This window comes from Centroberyx affinis, unplaced genomic scaffold, assembly GCF_046629955.1.
Source record: "Centroberyx affinis isolate AG114_WGS23_722 - 3 ecotype Tasmania unplaced genomic scaffold, CSIRO-AGI_Caff_v1 ptg001775l_1, whole genome shotgun sequence".
Classification (NCBI taxonomy): Eukaryota; Metazoa; Chordata; class Actinopteri; order Beryciformes; family Berycidae; genus Centroberyx; species Centroberyx affinis.
In genome coordinates, this window is record NW_027280168.1 from 99,529 (window position 1) to 126,358 (window position 26,830).

Below are 26,830 nucleotides of genomic sequence, written 5' to 3' on the forward strand. Positions count from 1 at the left end.
CATCTTTGATGCTGACCTAACCACTGACCCTCATGTAAAGAGAGTTGGGCAGTCCCGTTTCTTTCAGTTAAGAATTAAATAACTTTTAAAGAATGGATAGGTTTCTTCCCCAGTTATATCTCTGACCTCTTAAACCCTTATGAGCCTGAACACAACCTTAGATCCCCGAGGAATGAGCAGGTATCTTCTGGTCATTCCTACATCTAAATGTAAAACTCAAGGAAACCAGGCCTATTTCTATAGATGTTCTTTTATGTAATGATGCTTCTCTTTCAATTATTTTTTAGTTTTGCTTGTTTTTGCTGCTGTCCTCTTTTTTTGGTAACTTTGTTTCTGCGTCTTGTTTGTCTTTATTTGAAGCACTTTGTAAACTGTTTTAGAAGAGTGCTTTCCATATAACATCTCTTACATTTGTTCATCTGTCAGCCGTCCAGTAACTGATAGTAGATGGAAGTTGATTGGCCCGTGTGTATAGGGAAGGTTTTTGCTTCTTGATGTTTGTTAGCAACCTTGGAATCGCTCTCCATGTTTGTGTCCTCCTCTTTACTGACTGTAATCTTTGTAATCTAAAAGGGAAGCTTCCACTTCACAACACTGAACTGACATTACTAAAAACTGTTATTGATCTCTTTTCTGACAGCTATTGTGAAAGGATGGAAAATGTAGAACAGCAGAAATGACAAAGTAAAAATAAAATGGACAAAAATTGGCAATTTATTTTATACATACAGAAAGAATGCTCCATGTTAATTATATAAATAGTAATAAATACATTGATTAATAAATACTTATCAGCGACACAAGCTTTCCTATTGTGTGTGTGTGTGTGTGTGTGTGTGTGTGTGTGGAAGAGCACATTATAGACTGGGAAGCAGATAGCGCTGGAGAAAAGGGGGTAGAGGCAATTTGTCTGTTTGATTCTGCCTCTGTTGCCCTAGAGACCGTCGGATGGACAGCCCACACAAAGCCATCAGGGCCGGAGGATCACCTGAGAGAGAGAGAGAGAGAGAGAGAGAGACATGGAGCAAGGGAGAGAGAGAGAGAGAGAGAGAGAGTTATTTGTTTTGTAATGTGAAATCCAGGTCACAAGCTACAGTAACATTACTCCACTGCTATTATCATTGCTACTATAACCAATGTAGATCTGAGTAATAACCTGGCACTCACGTGTGGCACCGTTTAGGTAGCGCAGCCGTATGGTGGCTCCTCCCCTTACACTGCTCACCGCCGGGAACAGCTCCATCCCCCGAGGGAGGTCCTTGAACGCCACGCCAAGGAAGCAGCCATCAACAACGTATCCCAGAGTCCCGGCGTCGGCGTCCAACACCAGCAGGACGCGCTCAGGGACGGGGAGAGGAGCCTCTGCACCCTCAGAGTGACACCTCTTCCTCTCTGCCGGGTACATTCCCAGACTCTGACCGCCGTGCCACAGCTGATTGGTTTTGAGCTCCCAGCCCCAGGAGTGGCAGTCTCCGCCCACCAGCGCCTCGTACCCCGAGGCCTGCAGAGGGCAGTTCTGACAGGAAACGCCCATCACGGCGTGGCTTCCTCTGTGGGCGGGGCTCCACAGCAGCTCCCAGACATGCAGCCCGCTCTTCACCCCCATCTCCGCCCTCACCCCGTCGCTGCTCTGCTCCACAGGTGTGCGTGTCACTTCCTCTCTACAGGCCGAGAGCCGGAAGTGAGGGGAGCAGTGGGCGGAGCTCCAGTGTGACCGACTGTCTCCTGGGGCAACCGGAGAGGAGTTCAGTGTGACAGCCAGGCGGGAGGGGGGTGGGACAGCCAGTGGAGGGAATGCCGAAGAACAGGAGGGAGGGCTGTCAGCCGTCATGGTGTACAGCCAAACTGACAGTTTAAGGCCCATCGGTACAAACAGGAGTCGACAGTCACACACACACAGGACGCTCTGAGTCACTCCTCCTTTTGCTGTGTGGGGAACTGTGCCTCAGGTGTTGTCAGAGCAGAACTGTGGAGAGAGCAGACAACAAAAGACCCATTTGTGAATTATATGTTCCTTATTCTTTATATAGCCTACTAAGAGGACCCATATACATACTTAATTTACACTGATCAGTTCAGTCAATGGCCTATATGTGAACAATGTATCTAGAGAATCAACGGCCATATAGGAATAAAGTATGTGAACTCTTAAAGTAATTTCCTCAAATTACTACATTTTCAGTCAATTTCCCCCTCCAACCAATGTCCTCCCTTTACTGTAAGGTAAGTAAAGTACAGTCAAGTCTCTCTACCTCCTCCACACAGTTAAAGATTGTTCAGACTATTTCACCTCTTTGAGCAGGTCAGTAACATCTGTCTGATCACATAAGTGTTGTCCTCATGTCCCTAAGGTTTCAATAAGCTTACCCAGTGGTTTGCTGTATCCTTTCCTCTGGCTGCTGGGTTTACCGCCTGCCATCCCCTGTGTGTCTGTTTATAAAAGCCTCTTATCAGGCAGCTCGTGCGTCTCGCCGCCCTGTTATCGCTGCTCGGTAACGTAACCATGCCGCTCGTCCGGCGATTTGGTGATTTCAGGACGACCTCCGCGACGGGAACAGCACAGTCCATCATTTCAGATTGACGCCACTGCTGTGCTGCGGTGCCAAGGACGGGAGATCCAGTGACGTGTTTGTGATGGGAATTGAAGAGAGGCCAGGCCCAAATTATGTCTACAAATTAGGTTACTGCCTGATTTATGTGGATATAGTCTATTTAAACGCTTTGCCTTGTCTACATTCCTATACAGTCTCATATCCTTCACCCATTTCCCTGGTTCCCCGTTTTATCGCGTTCTGTAATGAATGTAAACATAAACGGCGAAACAAACGAACAGGATTAAACTCGGACTTTTAATTAATAAGAACAGAAAAATAAAATAGAACCCGAAGCGACTCATAATTCCGGACGGCGCAGGCGCACAAGAGGCTTGTGCAGGAGAAGAGACGTAGCTTAGGATAGTGAAGCTGTGCACCTTCAGTGTGGTCACAGCATTGTAGGCATGTATAGAAAGAAACCAGTGATGTGAGGTTTTACTGAGAGTTGGATTTTTATTCATCAAGAATGCAGAGAGTTGGGTTTCTTATAGTTAAATATGTCAAAAAATATATATATTATGTGTTTATATACTATAAAGTGAATCAGCCCAGCACACACAATGTCCCATTGGACTTGATCAGGACAGTATTCTCATGTGAATCCCCACTGACGTCTGCGACTTCAGGCTCCTGTTCTGTGTTTACAGCCTGTAGGACAGATTCATTCTTTCAGCCAGATAAATGACCTCATACCTCAACTATGTCAGGCAAAGTGAGAGCTAGTGGTAGACCATTGTTGAAAGTAAAGGGCCTACCTTAACTTGTTGGCACCAACACCCGCCCTGGAGTAAAAAAAAAACAGATACAGACACTGAGGTTTCACAGACGTAGTCCAAAGCCGTGAAACTGATGAATTTACATTATACACAGCAACATTTCCAGTGTTAGTAAGTGTTGATTTTCAGTCACAATTATTTGGTGTTGACAAATGTTGATTGGATAGCTGTTTGTTCCCTCATAGAGCTGATATGGCTCTGGGGCAGCTGTTCATTAAATTAACTCTGATGGGTGTGAGCGTAAATAAACACTGCCATAATGTTGATTTTTACACTCAGATTTAAATGAATGCGGATAATTCTGCTGTATGGCTTTTAAAAGAGCCTGTTAGTCTCTGAATCACACATTATGACTTAAATCTCAGCTGTCATCACTGGAGTTGGAATGAATTTTTGATTTCATAACTACTAGTCTCTCACCAGCAGAACTCTTCTTGTAGGAAATCAGTCCGGCAGCTAAAAAGACCAGCCCAAGCAGCAGCCCTGCTCCCCCAATGGCAAACTTATTCCTCTGTGACTCAGGCACAGGGTCTGAAAACACACGGTTATCAGAAACATTGCATAATATCTGTAATACAGTAACATTTATTAAAACTCTTCCACTGTCACTCTACCCAACCTGGCTGCATCCTAGAGCCAAGGAGGATTCCTCTGCTTTAAGCTAGTATAGGCTACAACACATATTTCAAACAGATTTACTGATCACAACAACAGCATGAAATCCAAGAAACATTTCCCCATGGTAGCAATAAAGTGAATCTTATCTGTCCTATCATATCTGCATCCTTATCCAAATCCCATAGCCTGTACTCTTCCTCACAACCAGTGGTGGAAGAAGTACTGAGATTCCTGCATTCAAAATCTTACTTAAGTAAAAGTACATAAATATTGGCAGCAAAATGTACTTAGAGTATCAAAGTAAACGTACTCATTATGCAAACTGTCCCGATTTAGAGAGTTATATTTTTCATAAATTATTGGAATATTAATACTGATTTATTGACATACATGTACATGTAAGCAGCATTTTAAAGTTGTCAACGTGAAGCTAATCTTAACAATTTAGCTATAGTTTTGGGTAGTCTAATCCTTAACAATGCTATTTTATAGTTATTTTATAAAGATGATCAAATGTTTTAAATATAAAATATTGATCTGAAAAGTAACTAGTAACTATAGCTGTGAAATAAATGCAATGGAGTGACAAGTACAATATTTCCCTCTAAAATGTAGTGGAGTATAAGTAGGCTACAAAGTAGCATAAAATGGAAATACTCAATTAAAGTACAAGTACCTCAAAATGGTACTTAAGTACAGTACTTGAGTAAATGTACTTAGTTACTTTCCACCACTGCTCACAACACATGCACACACTCCTACCCCAGTCCTGAAGCTTGGGCTCCATGAGGCTGGCGTGCTCCACCATGCAGGTGATTTTCTCCCCGGGTGCGGGCGTATACTCCAGATGGGAGTGGATCTGGTAGAGCCAGTTCCCATCGGGCAGTTCCACAGTGGAGGTCACGTCTGATGTCACCTCCTTTCCATCTCTCAGCCATGTCACTCGGATTGGTTTGGGATAGAAGTCGTACACACTGCAGACAAGCATGGCCGGGTGTCTGCTGCCGGCCGCCTCCACTGACCTCAGCCTGACGTAGGGCTCAGCTAGAAGACAAAGACACAAAACACTAGGCTATATCACAAAAGATCACATCTTATTTGGGAAATTCTGATTAATGCGTTATGCATTTGCAATCGCATGTAATTGCGGGATTCTTTAGCTACATTAAATGCAAAAATTATTATAATCTATTAATCACCTGTGCTTTCAAACGCATTATACATGACCGGTATGATATTTTTGCAATAGCGCTCAGTATTCTTTCTCTCTCGTTCCATAAAAGTAGGATTTTTGGTGAGGGAATCTGCAATTTCTTTTGCTTTCTCTGTGTTGCCGATGAATTTTCCCAAACTGCTGTTGTATAGTCCCAGAAAGATCTTGTTAAAGTACAGCTCCTCTGTGTACACAGCATCATGACCATCTCTGGAAGTACCGTGACAACGCATCAGACCAAAACCGAACAAAGCACCTGTAAAATGAAGGCAAGACATATAAGTTAATATGGACAATTTTATTTTCTATTTCACCTAATACTCTCACTCGTTCTCACTCACAAAAGAAAAGTCAAAACTACTGCCTCTGTTGACCTCAAGTAATTTTTCATTCATATTGTAGCAAGTGGATATTTGCCTATATGTCTATATGTAGGCTACTATTTTGAATGGCAATACAGATAAACACTGACAACCTGTCGAAAGTCCATTTTAAACCAAGGAATATTTACTTACCCACTCCAGATGACGCTATGAACAGCAACAGGACAGAAGAGAGGCTGAGAGCAGACATGTTACAATGTGAGCGTGACAGCCATACAGTGAGGAACAGTCCAGAAGCATGTTAAGTCTCAGGTGGCAACGAGGAAGTTGAGCACACGCTGTTCTTGGGTGTGGCACTCATGTCAATCATGTTTCTGGGAAGGATTTTGTTTTCATGCTCATTTCATGTTTACATTGTGCTTTGTATAACTACTTCCCCTGTCCACATTAGACTGTCTCTATTAATGCATACAATTTAGACCTTTTTACATTCTGTGGTATTTTTACTACCTTTTTTTCAAGATAGCATTGTTTTTTATAACAATAATGATCATTAAAATCAACTTAAAGGGATATTTCACTTTGACATAGCATCTATGCATTTTGATATAGGATATGCGTGTGTGGGTAATGAAGAGCCAGTCAAAAGTGTTGGTGTTGTGATTATCTGTAGTGATGCCACTCAGTTGCATTTATTTTGATGTAATTAGTCTGATATCATACCAGTAACACAATACATGTACACACTAAATCAGGGTGACCAAGATAATGCTGTTATCTTAGACAATTATTGAAAAAACTGGGAGTTCCAGGGACAGTAAAATAATTAAAGTTTAGAATAATAATCACACAAGAATCCCACACACAAGAGGAATAAAGTTCAAACTATACAACTATTATAAAATCAGTATAAAAGTAATTAATTAATATAATTAATGAAATACATCCAGAACAGAAAAACAAATCTCACATGTTCACCACAGGTAATGAGTTTACTGCACAAATCTATAAAAGGTTTCTTTTAGTGCATGCTTTCCCCTTGCAGTGTCTTAGCAGCTTGGCACGGCACAAAACAGAAATCAGTTTACAAGAAGCCACTGTTTCTCTTCCGTCTGCAGTTTATAATGGTGCCATATGTACATGCAATCTCCCTGCTGCCACAAAGGAATTACTGTCCATGGTGTCCCTTGACCATAAAAAATGTTCCAACTGCGACCCCCAACATCCCCAGAGTCAGGCCCACGCCGCAGAACACATCAGGTCCAAGACTGGGGCTACTCAAGTCAGGCTCTGTGGAGGAATGAGAGAGCATACGTGTCACCACAGCCAGAGGGAACTAAATTACAACAAGGGTGAATGAGTGATTTTATTGTATCTAAGTGACTTTTAAAGACTTCATAAAGCAATCACCCCAGATCCTAACTTTAGGCTCCTCCAGGGCCGGGTGCTCCACAATGCAGCTGTAGACGTCCCCCTCCCTTGGGGTGAAAATCAGGGTTGAGAACTGGCGGAAAGTCCCATCATTATTAAAATGGTACCGACCGAGAGATGCCCTCTCTGACACGAGCTGACCGTTTTTCGTCCAGCTGACATTGATGGAAGGTGGGTAGAAATGATTCACAAAGCAGATGAGGCTGTTTTCTACTCCCAGCTCAACCTCTTCTGAGGTGTAGATGGTACTCTCAGGGGCATCTTGGGGCGGAGGGGGGCAAAAGATACACATGAATACCTTCACCCATATTCCAACAATCATGTCTTTGCAGAGATGAATGTTTACAATACCTCTCCTTTACCTTTTTCTTCTGGTGGATTTTTCTCTTCCTCGATCAAATATGCCAAGATTCCAGCACATGCTTTCTTCTGTCTCACAGCATTACGAAATAATTTAATACCCACAAAGACTACACTTGGATCAAAGGCAAAAAATGAGGGCGCAGTGTATACAATCTCTTCTTTACGGAAATCAGCATAGAACAGCTCCTCATCATCGATGTCCAATTGTATCTCAGTGTCGTTAAAAAAACAGCCCACAGAATAGACATATTCATGGGGAACTGAAAAGTAATACAGAGGGAAATAAAAGACAACTATTAAACAATGAATTTAAAACTACTGGTATAACCACATCATTGCCAAAAGGTACAGGCTCACAACTGACTGACTTCTGTTCAATCCTATTTTTCTTTTATGCATTAATAATCTGTAATTGTAATAATAATAATAATAATAAACTTTATTTATATAGCACTTTTCTTAACAATGTTACAAAGTGCTTTACAAAGAAAATAAAACCAGACAAGGCAGATAAAATGAGAATAAGGCCAAAGGGCTTGAGCACCGAGGAAGTAAGGACAATAAAATGAATAAGATAAAATAAACAGAAGCAGAAACAGTATAAAAATATTGTAGGATCTCAAAGTCTATTGCTGCAGTCCAGTATGTTGCAGTGCAGATTAGAATCAGATTGAATTATGGAGTGATAGCAGGTATTTTGTTTAGCTCATTTCTGTTACCATGTTTATTAATGTTAACCAGAACAGATGAGTAGTAAATATAAGGCTCATTCTTACTTTCTGAAGCAACACAGATGTTGAGAATCAGTGTGAAAATGGCAGCATGCTTCATCTCTTAGGACTGACAGATCTGCGTCATGCAGACTTCGAAGACAAACTCCTAATCTGAACAAAAGAATCTGCTGTACTTTTGTCCTTGCATTTGTCAGTACACACTCACGTCACGTGACTGGGTCATGTGTAAAACTTAAAATTAGCCAATGTAAGTTGGAATCCGGGTCCTTGGTGTATCATGTAACGGTATGCATGATTTACCTAAAACATTGGATTGCTATCAAACTGTGACTAAATAGTTTGATAAACGGAGACCTTGACCGAAACTCACCACCCTTTTCCATGTGATGTCTGTAAGGTACAGGTGTAAGGCAAACTAGTCTGACTGGTTGGTTTAGCAGGAGGGAGATTCTCAAATTTTTCACCTGCTGAGAGACAGACAGGGTACCCAGATAAATCAATTGCACCTGCTGACAAATGTGTATGGAAGTTTGAGACAATGTCACAAATCAGGTTAGACAGTGAAGTTTACTGCAGATTGCAGCAGAGTGTACTGCAGAATTTACTGTTTAGCCTCCTGGCAGTGTTGTTGGACAGTTCAATGAATCTTCCATGATGGGAGGTGCCAATTTCATTACAAAAGTTTACAAAATTTGTTAGATAAAAATGGCAGTTTGGAGATGGGCCTGTAGTTTGCAGGAGAGGGGGGATCAAGACTATAGGTTTCTTGAAAAGGGGTTGAACTTTCACTGCACTGTTTCAGACTATAAGGAAAAACACCAGTGGCCAGGGCTATTGATAAGAGACAAAATGCTGGCATTGACGGATTCAAAATACATCTTTAAAAAACTTGGTAGTATCTAGGGGACAGGTAGAGGACTTCATGTTTGCTGTTTCCTCCAGGACCAAATGAGAAATGGCTTTAAAACAGCTCATGATAATAGAATTACTAATAATGACAGATTGGTCTCTGCAATCTCTGAAATCTAGTCCTATACGATAATGTAAAAACAAAAAGACACTACAGGAATATAAAAAGATAGGAATAAAGGGTACATCAATATAATAGTAAAGACAATAGGATATAAGACATGTTTTCATACTTACCCTACCCAGTTTTTCATTCGTGGAAGAAGCCGGCAGGTGGCACTGGAGCTCCATAGATGTTGGCGGTGCTGCTCGTGGAGTAAGCCGCCTGTTGGTGCTGTTCTGGGGCATGTGGCACAGAGGAATGGGGCCGTCTTCTTCCCTGACCCTGGCCCGTCGATGAAAAAATCGACCGAGCGGCAAAGGGCTGGGGGATGCAAAACGGGACAGAGGAAATACGGCACAGGCAAAAAATGGAGGAATGCTGATGCTCCTAAATATGGAGTATCGCCTGCTTTATGGGATATCTGATTTTACGCTGATGTAGTCCGCGAGTTTGTCAAAAGCAAAGATTTGGCTGCTACTTTTTGAATCGTTTGCGTTGATACACACATCTGCAATGATGCGGGTTGTGGACTGGAGCAGGACCGCTGCGATTGTACTCTGCCTTTTGGGATACCACGTCTCCAAAGCGGTCACCAAAACATTACAGGAGGACAACGCCACCGAAGGTAAAGGAAGATCGAAAATGTGTCCGCTTGCTCACCCGTGGCAGTTCAGCTCCCATGATAATTTGCCTTGTCTACGAGATGGCTAGCTTGCTAATTTGGTGGCTAACGGTGCTGCTAGCCACCTCAGATGCTGATGTGACCTAAACTCAGCTAACGCTAGCAAGTTAGCCTTGTGGTACAGAGCAAGCAGGCAAACTTTATCGTCTCTGAAATGTTCGTAATACCGTAATGTCCCTGTGTTTGGGTGGCAACCGCTACTGAAACCACGCTTAACTTTTCTTTAACCGGTATGTCTGTAGGAAAAGATTTGCTATTACTGCCGATTGCTGAAAAAATGTCCTCATTGTGCACATTATTAATATAGCAAACAGTGGAATGAGTCCAACTGCAGTGATTGATCACATATTGTTGCTACGTTTCAGCAAAGGCCTGTGTGTGTGTGTGTGTCTTTGTGGGCGGAGGGGCATTTGTGGGATTTCACCATCATGTAACTAACTTACACGCATACCTCCTCTAGCCTGCATAACTTGAACTGTTTGAAATGTGATTTATTTTTGGGGTGTAGATGAGGGTGGTGTGGTGTTTAGGGAGACTACCCTTCAACCAGAAGGCCCGGGTTAAAACCCAGTGACAGTAGGCATCCGCCCTGCTTAAGTGTCCTAGAGCAAGTCGATGAATCCCTACCAGCTGTTTTGTAGTTGACCGTGTGTTTTGACCTACCCGTGGAGGTTAACAGATTAATTTATCCTTCAGGAGTCAATGGAGTGGCAAAAATGAGGTGAGGGAGGCAGTCAGCTCCATAGACCAAGTCCTGCAAGATGTAAGCTCTCTAACAACAAGGCAGCCTTACAACACTGCAGCAGACACACTCCAAGTTTGAAAGGCAGCATGAATCACAATATTCTAGTGGTATTTCATTCAGCCGCTCTAAAGCTGGCCTTTCATTGCGGCTTCCTAGAGTTGCCACATCTGTTTTATCCATTCCCTTTATCTCTGACTTACATGCACGTGCACGCACACACATCAAGAGGACAACACGGCTCTGTGATCTCAGACTTCAGTTAAAGCCATTTCAAGTCATTTCTTTGCTCTTACATGCTGACTTGCCTGCGCTTGGCCCTCCTACTGCAACTGTGTTTAGAGTAGAGCTATGAATGTAAACAGAGCTATCCCCGTAAACCAGGGTCAGCGTCAGAAAAAATGCATTACTGGGCAATGATATTATTCCCTTCAAAATTCAGTTTCTTCCTCATAGTCGATAGTTTGATGGTTAGCCTAGACTGCCGCAGGAGTGTTTGAGGTAGTTCTTCTGCAAGGCTTAAGGTCGGATGTTCTCAGCATCATGAAAATAGGCTACTACTACATGCAGTGTTCACAACAACAAGCTGTGTTGTGGAACGAGGTACATTTGCCTTCACAGTTCACAAGATAAAACTACGGTGGTTTGAAGTCTACCTCTGCCTTTCTTTACCCCCCCCCCCTTTCCATTTCTCTCTCTCTGTCGTTCACTTTGCCCCAGATTGACCTTCAGTTGTCCCTGGGGGGTGTGGTCAGGTCGATACTGAGGTTTTCTCCTGGTCCAGCAGACAACATGGCTGTGTGGAGCCAGACAGACAATCTACCCACAGATATAGATCTCACTCACATTACTGCTGGCCATAATAGGCATGGCGTTGCATCTCCACCAGGAAAACATTGGCTGAAACTGGACAAGAGCTGCCAGGAAGCAGAAGATCAAATCATATTGTCACCAGTTAGCCAAGCTAGATTTTAATCACGAGATATTGAGTGTGAGTGCTAACAGCGGCCCACTTTGGGTAGGATACCTCAGGTCAACTCTTGTATGAGATTGAGAGAATCAGATCAAAATCTGTAGGATGTATATAGAGTGTAGGCTGCAATGCATACTGAAGCAAGATGAGTAGAGTCCATTTGCCCTCCAGCCTGGCAGCGGAGTGGAGACCTGATGATGTAACCTAATTGCTTTCTCCCCTGCTGAGTTAATGGGATTGACCACCACTATCTAATCTTACTTTTAATCCAGACAAGGGAAAATAGCAGGCTGTACGCCTATTGATAGCCCTTTCTTTGTTTATAATGCCAGAGTTTTAGTTAAAGGGATAAGTGTGTGTTTGTGTGTGTCCATCCCCCATGTTCTTTTATTTTCCTAAACCAGTATGTCTTGATTTGCCTCTGCACCTGTTCACATGTTTCATGCTGTGACATGCTGAGTGGTTCTGTCTTATAATTCTTGTTGCTTCCCTAGTAGTGTTCAGCTCTCTGTGGCCAGGATCTGTTAGTGATTTATTTGTCTTGTTTTTGTGTTCTTCATTTTATTTAGAATCCCCTAACATTTTCAGAAAGGCAATTTTCCTCTTTCCTTTTTCCGCCATGGTAAAGAAGACATTTATAATTTATGTGCCTGGTTAAATGTAGCTTTAACTAAATGTGGTGCTGTCTTTTACTTTTGCTGTGATTTAAAAGGTTTTATAGCCTAAAACGCAAACGACAATCAATTGAGGCTTGAAGTCAAAGACGCGGTGTAGCCTAATTCTCATAGACTCGCATGCTAAACTGCATTGTTTTTGTTTTTCTTATTCAGTGTCAGAAATAATATGACATGATTCAGCCTTAATTGAAAGACACCTTCACAGTTTTGGGTCTGGAAGATTATTGATTGCATTGTTTGCTTATACCAATCCCCTGATTGTAAGTAAGTGGATGTGGCTAAAAAGCTAGCCTTCTACTTAGCCTCCTAATGTGCAGAGTGCATCTGCTCCCCCCTCCCCTATTTGGAAGAACGCCGAACCCCTCACCCACCCAGTGGAGGCCAACCATACCATGCATTTTCCATTAATCCACCTCACTGTTATGGTGCAGTGATGCCCTGCCTTACTGTAGTATCTGATTAATACACACAAACAACACACGTTAATACTCTAGTGTGCAGAAACACACACTCACAGACACACACTCTCATTATCTCTGCCCTGTGTGGCCCTCCTCTTGGGTCTATCTCTCTTTCTCGGAGCATACAAACACACACAACCACCCTGCTGCTATGGCTGCTGTTGCCTGGGATAATTGGTCTGAGATCGCAGCATTGGTCGGGCAAAACTCTCTTTGAAGTCTTTATCCTCCATATGGCACTTCAACACACACACACACACACGGTCAACTGAGTGAGAGCAGTTACTGGTTTAGTTGAGTAGCTGCAGCATCCCAAGGCCTTCAGTCTAGGCCGACCATCACCCTCTCCCTCTCCTCTCTCTCTTATTGTATGTCCAAGCACAGAGGAGTCTCCTAGCTTGTTTAACAATGATGTCACCACACTAGTGATTTATTGGATGAGGATTGGGAGGGGACTGTTCCATTTGTGTGTGCGTTTGTGTGTGTGTGTGTCTCTGGGGTCTCCCAGAGGAGTTCTTTAAAGTGAGCACAGCTGGTACCCCTAACGACAGATCAGTGGGAGTGGGACAGGAAGTGAGGTCATGCTTCCCCCCCCCAAACACGCGCATAAAATCTTAGTGCAGTGGGTTGTTTTTGTTAAGGGGAAATCCTCCAGCCTCTTTTTGTAAGTAGAATTGTAAGGAAGACAGGAATGGAGTAAATGCAGCCGAGAGCGGAGCTTCACACCAGGACTCTCATGGTAATAATGTGTTTGGTTTGAGATTGACACGTTACTCTGCCAAACCTCACCGCGCACAAAGCACCATATAACTTCCACACATGCAAAGCTATCATTGTGTGTACAGTCTCTTAGGTGGAGCCTGCACTTGGGTTGAACCCTATGAGTCGGAGTGGTTCTTCACTGACTGCGGTGCTCTGGAGTGGGGGAGGGGAACTTGTCTAGCCGAGGGTATATATGTGTTAGACAGGGATGTGTGTGTGTGTGTGTGTGTGTGGGGGGGGGTTATGAGAGAGAGTTACGACAAAATTCAGTTGCAGTGAGTGCGGGGGAGGTAGGCATGTTTAGGTTAAGGGAGTGGGAGGGAGAAAACCTTTCAACCTTAATTGAAAGGTCACCATGGGTCAGCCAATGATCAAACAGATCCCTTGTTGTCATGTGTGCAAAGACGATTCAAATAGAGAAAGAGAGAGAGCATGCGTTTGTGTGGCTCTGAAATTATAGTGTTTTTGTACCAAGTTGTTTGTGTTGCACCTTTGGGACATGATGCTGAAATAGTTCTGCAGCTTGTGACACGCTGAACTCAACCAGTGTTTGAGTAGGCCTATTTCTGTACACAATGGCATTTGTGTGCTGGAGTGTAAATAGGTTGCAAGTGCTGCAGAGTCACAGATACAGGCTCTACCTGCACGTAATGTGTTTTGAGATTAATGCAAATGCTAGCTTATTTATACATGTTTGTTTTATTTAGTAAACAACAATAAGGACGTTTGTGTGGGTGTCTGTGTTTGTGCGTACATACCTTATTTGGATAGTATGTGGATCTGATTGTAACCCTAATGGTTATATGGAAGCATGTAATTTGCCAGTCTCGCTGACTTAGTGTGAGTCCTTTTTCAATCAACAGGCAGTCTCTGTTGAATTGTTGTTTGCCTCGTCTCCATCAAAGAAGGTGTTTATATACACTGTTGTTTTTTCCCTCTGGTCCAAGGCTTCTTTGAGAGAGGGAAATGGCCCATTGTTTTGGAGGGGAAGTGCCATTGGCCAGAATCCAGGAAACAGTCAGACGTCTGTCCCCTTGTGATTGGCTGGATTCAGGAATGCTGTCTCAGTGGTTCGGAGGCGAAGGGCCTGACACTGAAACTTAACCCAGTTAAAGAGATGACTGTATTTAAGATGGCTATAATTACAAGAACCTTATGCATTTATGTCTGCATGTCACTCCCTCTCATGGTTGTTTACAGTTTGTCTGCAGTTTTTGTCTCTTCACACACACACAAACACTCATATATATACGCAACCTGATAACACTCTGTGTGTCCACAGAGGTGACTCTGAAGGTTCACCTGAGCGATGCCAGCACCCAGCAGCCTTTGGGAGGAGCCACCATAGAACTCTTCACCAACCACACTTCTGTAACCACGGAAACCTCACTGGCTGATGGCAACGCCTACCTTCGCTTCCCCTACCGCCTTGGGACACCGTTGGTCGTCACTGCAACCAAACAGGGCTATGTGCCAAACTCTGTCCCCTGGATACCCTCCAGACTGCCTGGTAGGTGTGTGTGTGTGTGTGTGTGTGTGTATGTGTGTGTGCGTGTGTATCTAAGAGAGAAATATTAGGACAAGTGGAGCAGGGATTTCATGAAATAGCCGCATTTAGAGAGAGAGTGTTGTGCTATGTGCTTGCCGCTTATTAATTTTCAGTGGTGAGGACGGTTTTTACGTGTGTGTGTATGTGTATGTCTGTGTGAGTGAGAGTGTGAGTTTGCACCAGGTGTGTGAGCTAATGATGAGTGGAGTGCTCCATTACTAATTTATTACAATAGATGCCAAAACCCAGCAAGGGGCTGCCTAAGCCTCTCTTTCACTCTAACACTCACACACACACACATAGAAAGCCTCCCAGGAGTGAGTGTGAGTGTGTTGTGGGGAGGTGGGCCGGGGGGGTTTATTATGAGCCAACGGAACGGCGGCCAATTGGATTATCACGCTTACCAGCTCTGAACAATAGAGGAGTGAAAGGAAGGAAGGAAGAGGAAAGAAGTATAGTATGCTGGGTCAGACTTCTGTCCTGCATAGCAGACAGGATAAAAGCAGGACGATTAAAAATGCATAAAGATGGTTTAATGACTTGTTATGTTTGATCATGATCAGAAAAGTGGCCAGGTAGAGGTTTGTAGTTTTTGGAGTTTGTTTCTTAGCTGATTGTAATGTTAATTGTTGCAATGTCTATAACAACAAGGTTGTGTTTGTGTTCCAGTGTTTTCCTCCATCAGTCTGGAGTTGCTACCAGAAAGAGCTGCTACTTTGATGGTGTATGATGATGTTGTCCAGATTGCCTCTGGCTTCCAAGGTAATGCAGTGTGTATGTGTGTGTATGAGTATGAGCATACATGTTTTTTCCTATGTATATATTTACCCATGCATTTGTGGGCCTTTTGTCCTTGTCCCGGTGACCTCTCACACATAAATAATGAAAAATGTCCACCCTGCTACACACACACACACACACACACACACACACACACATACACACACACACACACACACATCATGGGTCTCTCTTGTTAGTCAGCCCCTTTGTTTAGGTGTGTGTAATTATATTAGATAAGGCTTACTCAATAAGGTTGAATTAAATTTGTCTCTGTCTGCTGGGTCTTTTGTGTGTCTGTGACTGACAAGGGAGTAATTTAAAGTGTCAGCAGTGTTGGCTGACTAATAAACTACACCCCACACACACACACACACGTGCGTGCAGGCGTACACACATGTCATTAACATGACAAACCCTAGAGTACACATTGCCCACAGCACGTGTCTGAGTGTAGTGTAAATTCTGCCCTCTGTCCGACACACTCTCCGTTTGTCATGATGTTTTCAACTTGGGCGCCCAAGGGAGCGATAAACCTTGGCATGTGGCACCAGGAAAGAGAATGAAAGAGGGAGAGGAGGAGGAGGAGGGGGAGGATGTGTGCTGGAGAGTGGGGATGTGGGTGGGGCAATGGGAGAGAATTGGGAAAGGGGGATGGGCAGAGTAGTGTCCGACAGAAGGAGGAACAGACGAGGTGAGAGGAAAGTGGAGGGAAAAAAGACGAGAAGAGTGGAGTAAGGGAGCACACAAAGAAGACAATGAGGGTCACTTCCTTTGGCAAAACCACAAGGCCTTGGAAGGCAAAGTATGTGAGGCTACATTCACACACACCTGAACTTAGAGAGCAAGCTTAAGACAGGAATACAGACGTCAGAGGATGCACAAACTGTGGATATAAACGATACCCTCAATATATAGAGAGAGTACAACAAGATAGAAACACAAACACAGTGTACGCTCATATACAGCTGGATCTTTGACTCATTGCTCAGGAATGTGCACTCGGCACAGTCGGACCACAATGACATCACCTTGCTGAGTCCAGCTACGCGCAGCCGTTAGTGTACGCTTTTATTTGCAGACTTTATCTATAATTTGTTAATGGAAGGCAGAGAGGGTGGGAGGCAGGGGATGGTGAGAGATGAAAAGGAAACAATTAATTGCACAGCAAAATATCAGAAAGGAGCATCGCTTGAGCTGAGAGAAAAAGTATAGCAGGGCATTGTCTTTACACTATCGATCCAGAGTTACCTCCATTAAGCCTAATTTGATGGCTGAATTTATGAAATGGCATTAGGGAGTAGAAAATTGCCTTGTAAAACCATCCTGAAAAACATCAGTGAGCAAGTTGATGTTGCTGTAGAGCCTAATATATAATATAGCGGGTGAAAACCTCATAACTCTAGTTTTGAGGATTTTACCTTAAGTTGTGGGTCTATGAATCCCTTTCCTTTTAGTTGACATTGAAAAGTTGACATTTTGGAGATACAGGTTTTTACCCAACAACAGCGATATGTTTAAAGATAAGAAATATGTCATTGTGTTCTTTCTGTGTGTTTTCATGTGTGCACTTGTGCGGTTCCTCACCTCCTTTGTGTCTACCTGTCTTGCCCTAAGGTTCGAGGGGCCAGCCCTGGGTTCAGTTTCAGCGCAGAGCCCTGAGTCTTCCTCCCAACACATCCTACGCCAACCTGACCGCTCTGCTCACCGTTGCCAGCTCCCCTGCCCACATCCAGCACTTCCCTTACCTGCAGGGACTCGGCGGCAACGGCACAGGTAAGGCTCGCACTGGAGGATGGGAACAGCACAGCGGAGTTCAAGACATCAGCTTTTCAAATACAATAGGCCAGGGAGAGCAAGGGGGAGATGCGGAGGGGAGTAAAGGCAAATTTATGGTTTCTGCGGTGTGCCCGGTGTTTGCGGTGCGGAGGGTCTGTGCGGCGAGTGCGGAGCTCCGCAGGGGGTCTGCGGAGGGTCCACACCGAGCTCCACGCTCCTCTCAAAAATTGAAACTCTGCAGAGGCCTCCGCAAATGCCACAGTCAGTTCAGATGCTATGATTGGTTAATGTTTGCAATGTTAGTTGGTTACCAGGGAAGTAGTCTAATCGAGCCAACTGACAGCTGACAACCGGCAAAAATTGACAATCGGAGGAGATTCTGCAATCTCCGCAAATGCCGCGCTGTTACCGCATTTACCATAAAATGCTGTGGCTCTGCGGAGAGAAAGATCTTGCCGTGAACACCGCGAACACCGGGCACACCGCAGAAACCATAAATTTGCCTTAAGAGTGCCAGAGTGCGGTGGATGACAGGGGAGAAGGCTGTTGAGAGGGGGTGGGGAGTGAAGGCTAAAACGGGTGCTACATCAGAGAGAGAGAGAGTGAGACTACCCTGGAGAGGCCTCTCTATCTGACCCCCTGAAACACAATAACCCCTGTGTGCGCTCTCTGTTCTAACACAAGCCCTCTGCCTCGGCTCTTTCAGAGAGTCTCCTCCATGTCTTGGTGTGTGTATGTGTGTTTTGTGTGTACTTCTTTCTCCTTCAGGTTGAATACCCCTCAAAAGATCACCCCCCCAACCCCCTTCCTACCTTCTCCCTGCGGGCAAGACAAGCATACTTGTGCTTTACACACAATGCTTTGTGACATTTCCAACCTCAGTCGGCCAATTTTTTCACTCCCATCCCCGTTTCCTTCTTTCCTTTCTGCTCCTTGTTTTCCTTCCTGTCTGTCTTTCGCCTGACAACTCTCCTTTATCTGCACCGCTTTATGTTACTCCCCCCCTGCTGTCTGCTCCTTTCTCTCTGCTCCCGCTCTACACACCTCACTCCCACTCTCTTCACCTTTACTAAATTTTTCTCTCTCACCCCCTCCTTTGCTTCTCTCGCAGGGACTGAGAGGAGGTTTGAGTTGACTCCTGTGGCAGCCATCTCTGTTCACCTATTGGCCAGCGAGGGAGTGGAGCTGCAGGTGAATGAGCCAATCAGCATCTCCGTCCCTCTGCCGGCTGACAGTGGCCTGAAGGAAAATGATCACATCCCCGCCTGGAGATTCGACCCACGCTTGGGTAAGTACTGACACACACACAAACACACACACACACTTGCACACAAAGCTTTTCCGACTTTTTAAGCTTGAGCAGAGTGCTGATTATTTCTGTGTTTGTATTTTCCGACATGAGCTCTGAACAGTAACCTCATGGACTCTTTTTTTTTTTGTTTTTTGTTTCTGTCTTTTGAAAGTGTCATGCAGTAATATTGATACATCTATGAAAATCAGACCTACCTGGATGGCTATACGCTTTGTGAAATTATCTGAATGTGAAATTATCCAAATGTCAGCATTTATACAAACACACCATGCACACAGTCACACAGTGCAGTCAGGTCACCGCTTGTAACAGTGTACTACAAGTGTGATGAATGGATTTATTCATAAAGTTATTAAAAAAATGACCAACTTATAACAGAACGTACAGTACCGAATTAATCTGCAAATCAAAACACAAATACTGATCACATCCACATCACAAGATTGGACCATGGCTATATAATCTCCTCGATACAGCTCAGTCAAATCTTGCTAAACTAAACAATCGGCACTGGCTAGTACAGTTGAGACCATTCAAGCCTCCTGGGACCCACAGATTTATTCCAGCAAAGTAAAACCTCTGGTGTCAGACTTCCAGTATTCTGACACACCCAGCTTCACTTGTATTCGCCTAGCTGAAAGGCAGTGATTAGGTCATCAGTTGAGTCAGATGTGTCTGAGCTACAAATCATCCTTCTTAATGTATATTGATGGAAATTACAGGCTATTGAAAAAAAAAACTGGCGGCCGGCTTGACCAGATAAGTGTCTTCTGTATTGAGATGATTTACTGCATATGTGATTGAGACCAGCATGTTCTGTACTTAAAATGTTCCCGCCAAGCACGGCAAATTTTATATCAGGCCAATCAATGCTAGAAAATCTAGAAAGTCTTGTGATACTTTTGAGGATCTTAAGCCTCAGTCTAAACTGCCCAAAGTATCAACATCACAGGAGCTTATAAAAAGGGCTTTGATAGAAGCTGACAGAACACATACACACTTGTAGCTCATGCACAGCCTGTAGCAGTGAGTATTTCCACAACAGAAGCCATCTCTGGACCCCTCTCCAGGGTAGACCTCGCGTTTCTTAGCAACCCACCAAATAAATAACACAACAGAATGGCCAGGCTCCTGATTGAGTTTCTCCAGCGAGCAGTTAAGTGTGTGCATGTTCGTGCGAGTGTGCATGTGCGTATGTATGCGCATTTGTGTGTGTGTGTGTGTGTGTGTGTGTTAAAGTAAGAAAAAAGCGAGACACAGAGAAAGAACTTTGAAATCCTTCCGGTGCCTGTTAGAGGAATACTTCAAGCTGGCAAAGATTCCCTCACAAAGAAGCCAGTGTTGTTGTTGACAAGCTCTGCACATGGACTAGCTGCTGACACACACACACACACACACACACATACAGAAACCTGTTCTGTTTGTGTAACTGACAACCTCTCTTGTATTGTTAGATGTTTTATGAGCATGAGGTGATGTCATATACAAACAACCTAACTAACCCTCGCCCAGACAGGAGTTTGCTGATGCAAATAAGGGCAGCTTCCTCAAATGTCCACAATGCTGTTTGTGAATAGCTGAAAGTACAAAAAAGCAATGTCAGCTGCACTGACTTTGCATGGGTGAGAGCTGCAGAAGTAATATATGGGCTGTGTTGACATTATGCATGTTTGCATTGTCACTGAGCAGTTGCCAGACTCTCAGCGCTGTATTGTAATGAAGCGTGGGAACAGAGTCATTAAATGTCACTATTAAACGGGTCACTCACAGAGAGAGGACTCCCTTGTGGAAATGTTGCAGGAGGACACAGAACAAGGGTGAATCTGGGCAGGGCTGAGCACAGGGCTGTGGATGTGTGTGTGTGTGTGTGTGTGTGTGTGTGTGTGTGTGTGTGTGTGAGAGAGAGAGCTACTACAGGGAAGATAAAGGTCACCTATTTCTTTTAATTTCCCTTTCTCTTTTTGGTTTGTTTGTTTTTGATATTGTTCCAAATCTCAAGAAACAATCCTATATTTTTTGTATCATATGTTTTGTATCTGTGAAGATACTTAAATATAATTTTATAGTTTTTTTCACAGCATTGACACGATAATATACTGTATGTATAAGATTCTTTGGCTCAATAAAAAATATTTGAAAGGGAGAGAGCTACAAAGGTGCTGAGTCACACAGCCGTTCTCCACTCTCTCACTGCCTCTCTTCCTTGTGCCTTTTTCCTTATCTCTCTTTCCATCCCCCTTTCTCCGCACTCGTTTCCTCTCACCGTGTTGTTTTTTCCCTTTCACTGTCTCTCGTATATCTCTCTTTCTGCTTTAATATCCTTTCCTTCCCTTTACACTTCCTCCCTCCGGGAGATAGATGCAGATTCCTGAGTGCTTGATGTTGCAGTGTGGTGCATAATCACAAACATGGGAACAGCGTAGCTCTTGCTGTGTTAGTCCTGAGTACCAGAGGAGGGGACATAGACACAATTGAATGTTTCCTCTTAAACCTGATTTACTGTCAGCCAATCAATCAATGCCCCCGGCTTTGTTGTGGTTTAGGCACTGGCACTGTTATGACTGCTGTTGTTTCGAGTGTGCTCCTATCGAGAGGCTCCCATTGACGCTTTGTGCATGCTGCCTCCCTGTGGGTGGCTTCAGTACTGCCAAAGTGTCTTGCGTTCCATTCTGACACTAGGGCCAAGTTACTGCATGGACAGGAGGCTTACCAGCTATTGACAGAGAGTTTACTCCTGACAGTGTGTCAGATTGTTTGGCCTAAAGCTTAAGTGCCTTAGACTAGACATATGTGTGTATCTAAGTGCATTTGAGTGGGGTGTTGCTCAATCTATTCTGAGTTCATGAGAGTCAGCTGTCGGGTGGAAGGTTGCTGCAGACTATGTTCTTGTAAAGAGCAGCAGAGTTTGTCTGTCACTTTGTTGTTTATGCTCTCTGTTAAGGTGGGCCTGATACAAAGTAATTATTCAGAAATGTAATTTTAAGCTCTATGTCTGTGTGCAGGAGCCTGGCTAAAGAGCAGTCTGGGTTATGTGCAGAGGGACGGCCAGCAGCTCAGTCTGACCTACATTGCCCCTCAGCTGGGATACTGGGTGGCCGCCATGTCCCCTTTACACTCAGGTGAGAATCACAGTCCATCTAACCTCAGATTATACACCTGAACCTTTCATACAACACATGACCTTACACATTTATCCTTCACCCAGTATTGGGCTTAGCATATGTTTGCTCACAATTTCACAGATTTAGAAAGATAAAAGAAAGAAAGAAAGAAAGATTTAGAATATAGATGGAGCTAGAATCTCAACAAATATTAAAAGGATGGATGTTTCTGCTATTTGCCACCAGGTATTTTAACAAAGCACATTTTGGAGCAGTAAACAGTGAGCATACATCCCGTTTATATAAAAATCGGTTGATGTTACAGTTCCTTGATAAGCTCACCTTTCACTGATTTTGCTATTTCTCTCTTCACCACCTAATGTCCTTCTCGCAGGTCCCGTGGTGGCAAAGGACATCAGCACATACCACACAGTGTTCCTGCTGGCTATACTGGGAGGCATGGCTCTCATCCTGCTGTGCCTTCTCTGCCTCCTACTGTACTACTGCAGGTGTGTGTGTGTGTGTGTGTGTGTGTGTGTGTGTGTGTGTGTGTGTGTGTGTGTGTGTGTGTGTGTGTGTGTGTGTGTGTGTGTGTGTGTGTGTGTGTGTGTGTGTGTGTGTGTGTGTGTGTGTGTGTGTGTGTGTGTGTGTGTGTGTGTGTGTGTGTGTGTGTGTGTGTCCCTCTGCCCAAGTCTGTTCATCCTCCTCAGTCCCCACAGTAATATTTCATATCTTAAAGGGCTCTCATGCTACAACATATCTCATGTTACGTAGAGAACATATTTCTTTTCCTGATTTTGTCCAATGCAAATAGTTTTTTTGGTTTATTGTCACAGTCTCTGTTTCTGGAAGAGGCAAAGTGTCTATTTTAAGTTGAAACCGATTCTTCTGAATGACCCATAATCTCTGCTCTGTGTCTCTGTTGTAAAGGCGCCGTTGTATAAAGCCTCGGGGGTCTCACCGCAAGCTCACGCTGTCCTCCGGTTTGGACAGCAGTAAGAGAGACCAGGCCACTTCCATGTCCCACCTCAACCTCATCAGCAGCGAGGTCTGTTGGCCCCCAGAGAACCTTTCACTGACTAGACTGCTCTGCACTGTCCTTTGGAATATCAAACAGAGAGAGCACTTTACTTTATAATGATAAGTCAGTTGGCGAGGTGATCAGGGAGATAGTCCTTGACCTGCAAGGCCTGGGCTCAAGCTCCCTGTGTGGGCAAGCATCCACCTTGCTGAAGTTTCTTTAAGTAAGACATATCATTGCTGCTCTGTAGTTGACCCTGCTCTCTAACCTCCCTGTGGAGGGCAGATAGCCAAGTCAAATTAACTATGAGGAATCAATAGAGTATCACAAAAATGCTCTCTCTGTTTTTGTCTGCGGTTAAATTACACTTCCATTGGTTTGCATCAGTGTGACATTTAGCCTTATGTGAATGTATTTTTTAGTTTCATACTATGAAATCTTGTGTTATCTGTAGGTGCAACTGGAACTGGTTTCCACAGCAACTGAACCTGACATGACCACGCCAATGCTGAAGCCCTCCTCCTATGAGCAACATGACAATCAACATCAGCATGACCTTATGTCACACGGCAAACACAGCCGCTCCTCTCTAGGCAATAACAGCCGCCACGGCTCATCTCTTGGCAACCTGACGCCTCGCAGCAGAGACTACCGGCAGTCTGTGGAGACGTTCCCATTAAAGGCCGCCCTCTCCACTGGAACAGACAGGGGCTACCGTCAATCATACACCTCCGTCTGCTCATCCGTCAACCAGATTTCACGACTGTCCTCAGCCAATCAGGTTCAAGTGTCAGCTAACCACCTGAGTAATGCTGGGATTGTTGATGGCATCTCCCCCTCCTCTCCTCCTCACTCCCCCAGCAGAGGGGAGGGAAGTGAGTGTAGACCAGCTGACTACCTCCTGTCCCGGTCTGTGGACCACCTGGAGCGTCCTAATCTCCAGTCTCTCTCCCGGCCGGGCCAGCTGCTGTGCTGCGGCTCTGTGGACCTACTTAGCGGGGGAGAAGGCTACCCGAGGGTGCGTCCGACACTGGTGATCCCAGCCCACTACATGCGCCTGCCTGGGGAGCACCCTCTGTGTGGCCAGGCCCTGCTGCTGCAGACTGACCAGCAGAGTGACCTGGAGACCATCCAGGCTGAGCTCAACGCCTCACATTCCCAGCAGCCCCTAGGGCAATCCCCCACGGACTGCACTCCGGGTCCCACCAAGCAGGGCGATGCAGAGGGGCGTGGCCTGTCAGAGTCTCTGTCTATTCCGACAGCACTTGGGGAAACTGCTCTCATGGAAATAAACAGCGAGGACACCTTGTTGGCTGAGAAGACTTTAATGGAACTAAGGGGAGGGAAGCCCCTCCCACACCCGCGAGCCTGGTTTGTCTCATTGGATGGTCGTTCCAACGCTCACATTCGCCACTCCTACATTGACCTTCAGCGGGCGGGGTGCCACAGCAACACACCAGGTGCAGTAGGTCGGCAAAGTAACAGCAGTAGGGGGAGGCATGGCAACGGTAATGATGCTAGTCTGGACTCCGGTGTGGACCTGAATGAGCCAAGAGTGGGGCGCAGGGGGAGGGAGGGAGAGAGGGAGGAGAGAGAGACTGATAAAGACAGATCAAAGGGTAGCTCTCCAGCCATGGCCTACACCCAGCTGGTGTATGTGGATGATCTGGATGGTGGAGGCAGCGAGGAGGAGACACCCAAGTGCAGCCCCCAGGACAGCACAGCAGGACCCATCCTGTCAGATAAGGCACAGGTTCACCGAGGGGAGCTGGGGGAAGGAGAGGGGAGTGGAGTAGAGGGGGTACAAATACAAGAGGAGGTCCCCTCACCTTCGTCTTCCTCCCCTGCCTCTCCTCCTCCCTTGCCAACGCCAGAGGGTGTGACTTTCAGAACTGAGCGTGCGCTGCTGTCAGTGTCTCCTGATGATGATGTAACACACGACGACGGAGAGGAGGAAAAGAAGAGCCCCTGGCAGAGGAGAGAGGAGCGACCCCTGCTGGCCTTCAACCTCAAATGACCCACGCCTAACCCTTAACCCTTGACCACTTAACTAAGAGTCCCCTCAGTCCAGACCATGACATGAAGGATATGTCAGTTTCAGACGAAGCCCCTTATTCCTCTTTATATAGCACTGAGAAAATATGTCAGCACTGGGAGCCCCACCAGTGCATGAAGAGACGGGGCCATTCAGATCCTTCATGAACTTCCAGGTCCCTTTTAAGAAATGACCACTGTCGGACTCTACTTTCTCATCCTCGCGCCACACTACATGGATAGACCACTGATCAGGCATGGTGTACAGATTGCCTGAGTGAGATAAATGGACAAAAACAAATAGAATATTTTATGCACAACAGATATATGCCTTTTTTTTTATAAATAGCCTTGTAAACTTAAACTGCAGAAGAAATAGGCGACGGGTGGTTCTCACAAAATAAAGACTAAAGGAATCTTTTCTTGAGCCATATTGGCCTCTTGTCCGCTGACCTTAAAGTACTGGCTTAGTGAGAGCAGTATGGCAAATGCTGGAGGCGGAGCTTGCCCAACAATCCACCCCTAACACAAACATGCAAAGCTGTACTTTAGATGGGTATATGAGTCCTATTGCTAGAATTTAATCTAGCCTATCAGAAGGCTGTGTGCATTTACATGAAGTGCATAGGGGTTGCAGTGCATTGTTTTTTTTTATTTTGGACGAAGGAAGGCGGACTAATGAAATGAAACCACTGTCCTCACCACAGCTGAATCAAATAATGTGACACACCACTATGCTAGTGGGTAAGGATACAATACCACTACGATGGCTCCACCCAAAATAATTGTGAGATGTAATATGAAGGGTTTTGTTACTGTTGAACCACTGACTGGCATATTTTGCTCTGAAGGCTATGCATCACTTTTATACAGCTGCTTGAGATGCCTTTTTTTGTAATTTTAATCACTATCATTTTAATTGCCAACATGAAGTATTTTACCCGAAAATAGGCTAATTTTGTTTTTATTCAAATATGTTAAGGGCTTTTTTTCTTGACCCGCCTTATTGTTACACACACACCTTTTACCTGAAACCAAACTGCTTTCGCTCGCTGTATTTCACCACTATTTTACCATTTCCTCGTGTTCCAAGTGCCTTTGAACAAGCTGACTCTACACAGTTTTGTTGAACAAATTACCTTATTTATTTCTCGCCTTCTTTTGCCTTTAGCTTTCCTCCTCTACCTCAGTCCTCCCCCTCTCTTTCTCCCCCCTCCCCCTGTGAAAGAAAGCATGCAGTAAACTCTCTTCCTCAGCACTAGCATATTAGAAGCTACAAGCTACACTGCAAACATCTTGGAAAATGTCTACCAGCTGCAGCTGCAAAATCCTCTACAGTAATCAGTGAGGCATTATTCCCCTAGGGTGAGCAGTTTGAGGTTTTCACTGTAGCCGGGATAAAGCTAGATGCGATTGTATGTGAAGATAAAGTGCAGGTCATGTTAGTGCATTTATATACATTTGGGTTTTGAGTGTGAATGCTGTCTTGAATGTGATTACGTGTGCCTGGGTGGTGGCAGTGTCTGTTTGCATTGCTGCTGCTGGCTGTGAGTTTGCTGTTTTGTTGTGAGGCTGCGTATTCATGCAAGTGTGCTGAGAAATAATCAGCACACATCCACTCAAGGTTGATATAGTCATAGAAATCATATTACAGAGTGTGTATAGTTCTTTCTCTTTCACTCCCTCTGCCTGGTCAAAATGATGTGTGAGCTTTTGTTGTGAATGGCATCTTCTTCTCTCTTAGTATCGCAGAGCAACCACCAATTCTAGGGTAGAGTTGCACTATATTTTACTGTACACAGCACCCTGAGTGTGTATATTGGTTGCTTGCATTATATTTGAAGCCTATTATTCTGAATAAACAGCCAAACTGGTGTATTGTGTGTGTTCTTG

At 44.6% G+C, this 26,830-nt stretch overlaps 4 protein-coding genes across 4 annotated transcripts; 1 reads left to right on the top strand and 3 right to left on the bottom strand.

The window, feature by feature from the left end:
- Positions 1 to 711: 711 nt before the first annotated feature.
- On the bottom strand, positions 712 to 2,876 carry LOC139652249 (SPRY domain-containing SOCS box protein 2). Its single transcript, XM_071529254.1, has 3 exons — positions 2,368 to 2,876; positions 1,168 to 1,966; positions 712 to 988 (listed from the first exon to the last, which is right to left on the bottom strand). The coding sequence occupies exons 2-3, from the start codon at positions 1,862 to 1,864 to the stop codon at positions 858 to 860; spliced, it is 828 nt and encodes a 275-aa protein (XP_071385355.1). The 5' UTR covers positions 1,865 to 1,966; positions 2,368 to 2,876; the 3' UTR covers positions 712 to 857.
- Positions 2,877 to 3,048: 172 nt separating this feature from the next.
- Positions 3,049 to 5,834, bottom strand: LOC139652250 (H-2 class II histocompatibility antigen, E-S beta chain-like). Its single transcript, XM_071529255.1, has 6 exons — positions 5,717 to 5,834; positions 5,188 to 5,457; positions 4,751 to 5,032; positions 3,791 to 3,901; positions 3,350 to 3,376; positions 3,049 to 3,242 (listed from the first exon to the last, which is right to left on the bottom strand). The coding sequence occupies exons 1-5, from the start codon at positions 5,772 to 5,774 to the stop codon at positions 3,351 to 3,353; spliced, it is 747 nt and encodes a 248-aa protein (XP_071385356.1). The 5' UTR covers positions 5,775 to 5,834; the 3' UTR covers positions 3,049 to 3,242; position 3,350.
- A 347-nt stretch (positions 5,835 to 6,181) lies between these two features.
- On the bottom strand, positions 6,182 to 8,377 carry LOC139652251 (H-2 class II histocompatibility antigen, A-U alpha chain-like). Its single transcript, XM_071529256.1, has 4 exons — positions 8,095 to 8,377; positions 7,318 to 7,578; positions 6,935 to 7,216; positions 6,182 to 6,814 (listed from the first exon to the last, which is right to left on the bottom strand). The coding sequence occupies exons 1-4, from the start codon at positions 8,147 to 8,149 to the stop codon at positions 6,693 to 6,695; spliced, it is 720 nt and encodes a 239-aa protein (XP_071385357.1). The 5' UTR covers positions 8,150 to 8,377; the 3' UTR covers positions 6,182 to 6,692.
- Positions 8,378 to 9,204: 827 nt separating this feature from the next.
- On the top strand, positions 9,205 to 26,806 carry fam171a1 (family with sequence similarity 171 member A1). The gene is made up of 9 exons (XM_071529253.1): positions 9,205 to 9,689; positions 14,644 to 14,871; positions 15,580 to 15,672; positions 17,308 to 17,466; positions 18,581 to 18,757; positions 21,784 to 21,900; positions 22,277 to 22,391; positions 22,813 to 22,930; positions 23,358 to 26,806. Exons 1-9 carry the CDS (start codon positions 9,578 to 9,580, stop codon positions 24,918 to 24,920), a joined length of 2,682 nt encoding a protein of 893 aa, XP_071385354.1. The 5' UTR covers positions 9,205 to 9,577; the 3' UTR covers positions 24,921 to 26,806.
- The last annotated feature ends 24 nt before the right edge of the window (positions 26,807 to 26,830 follow it).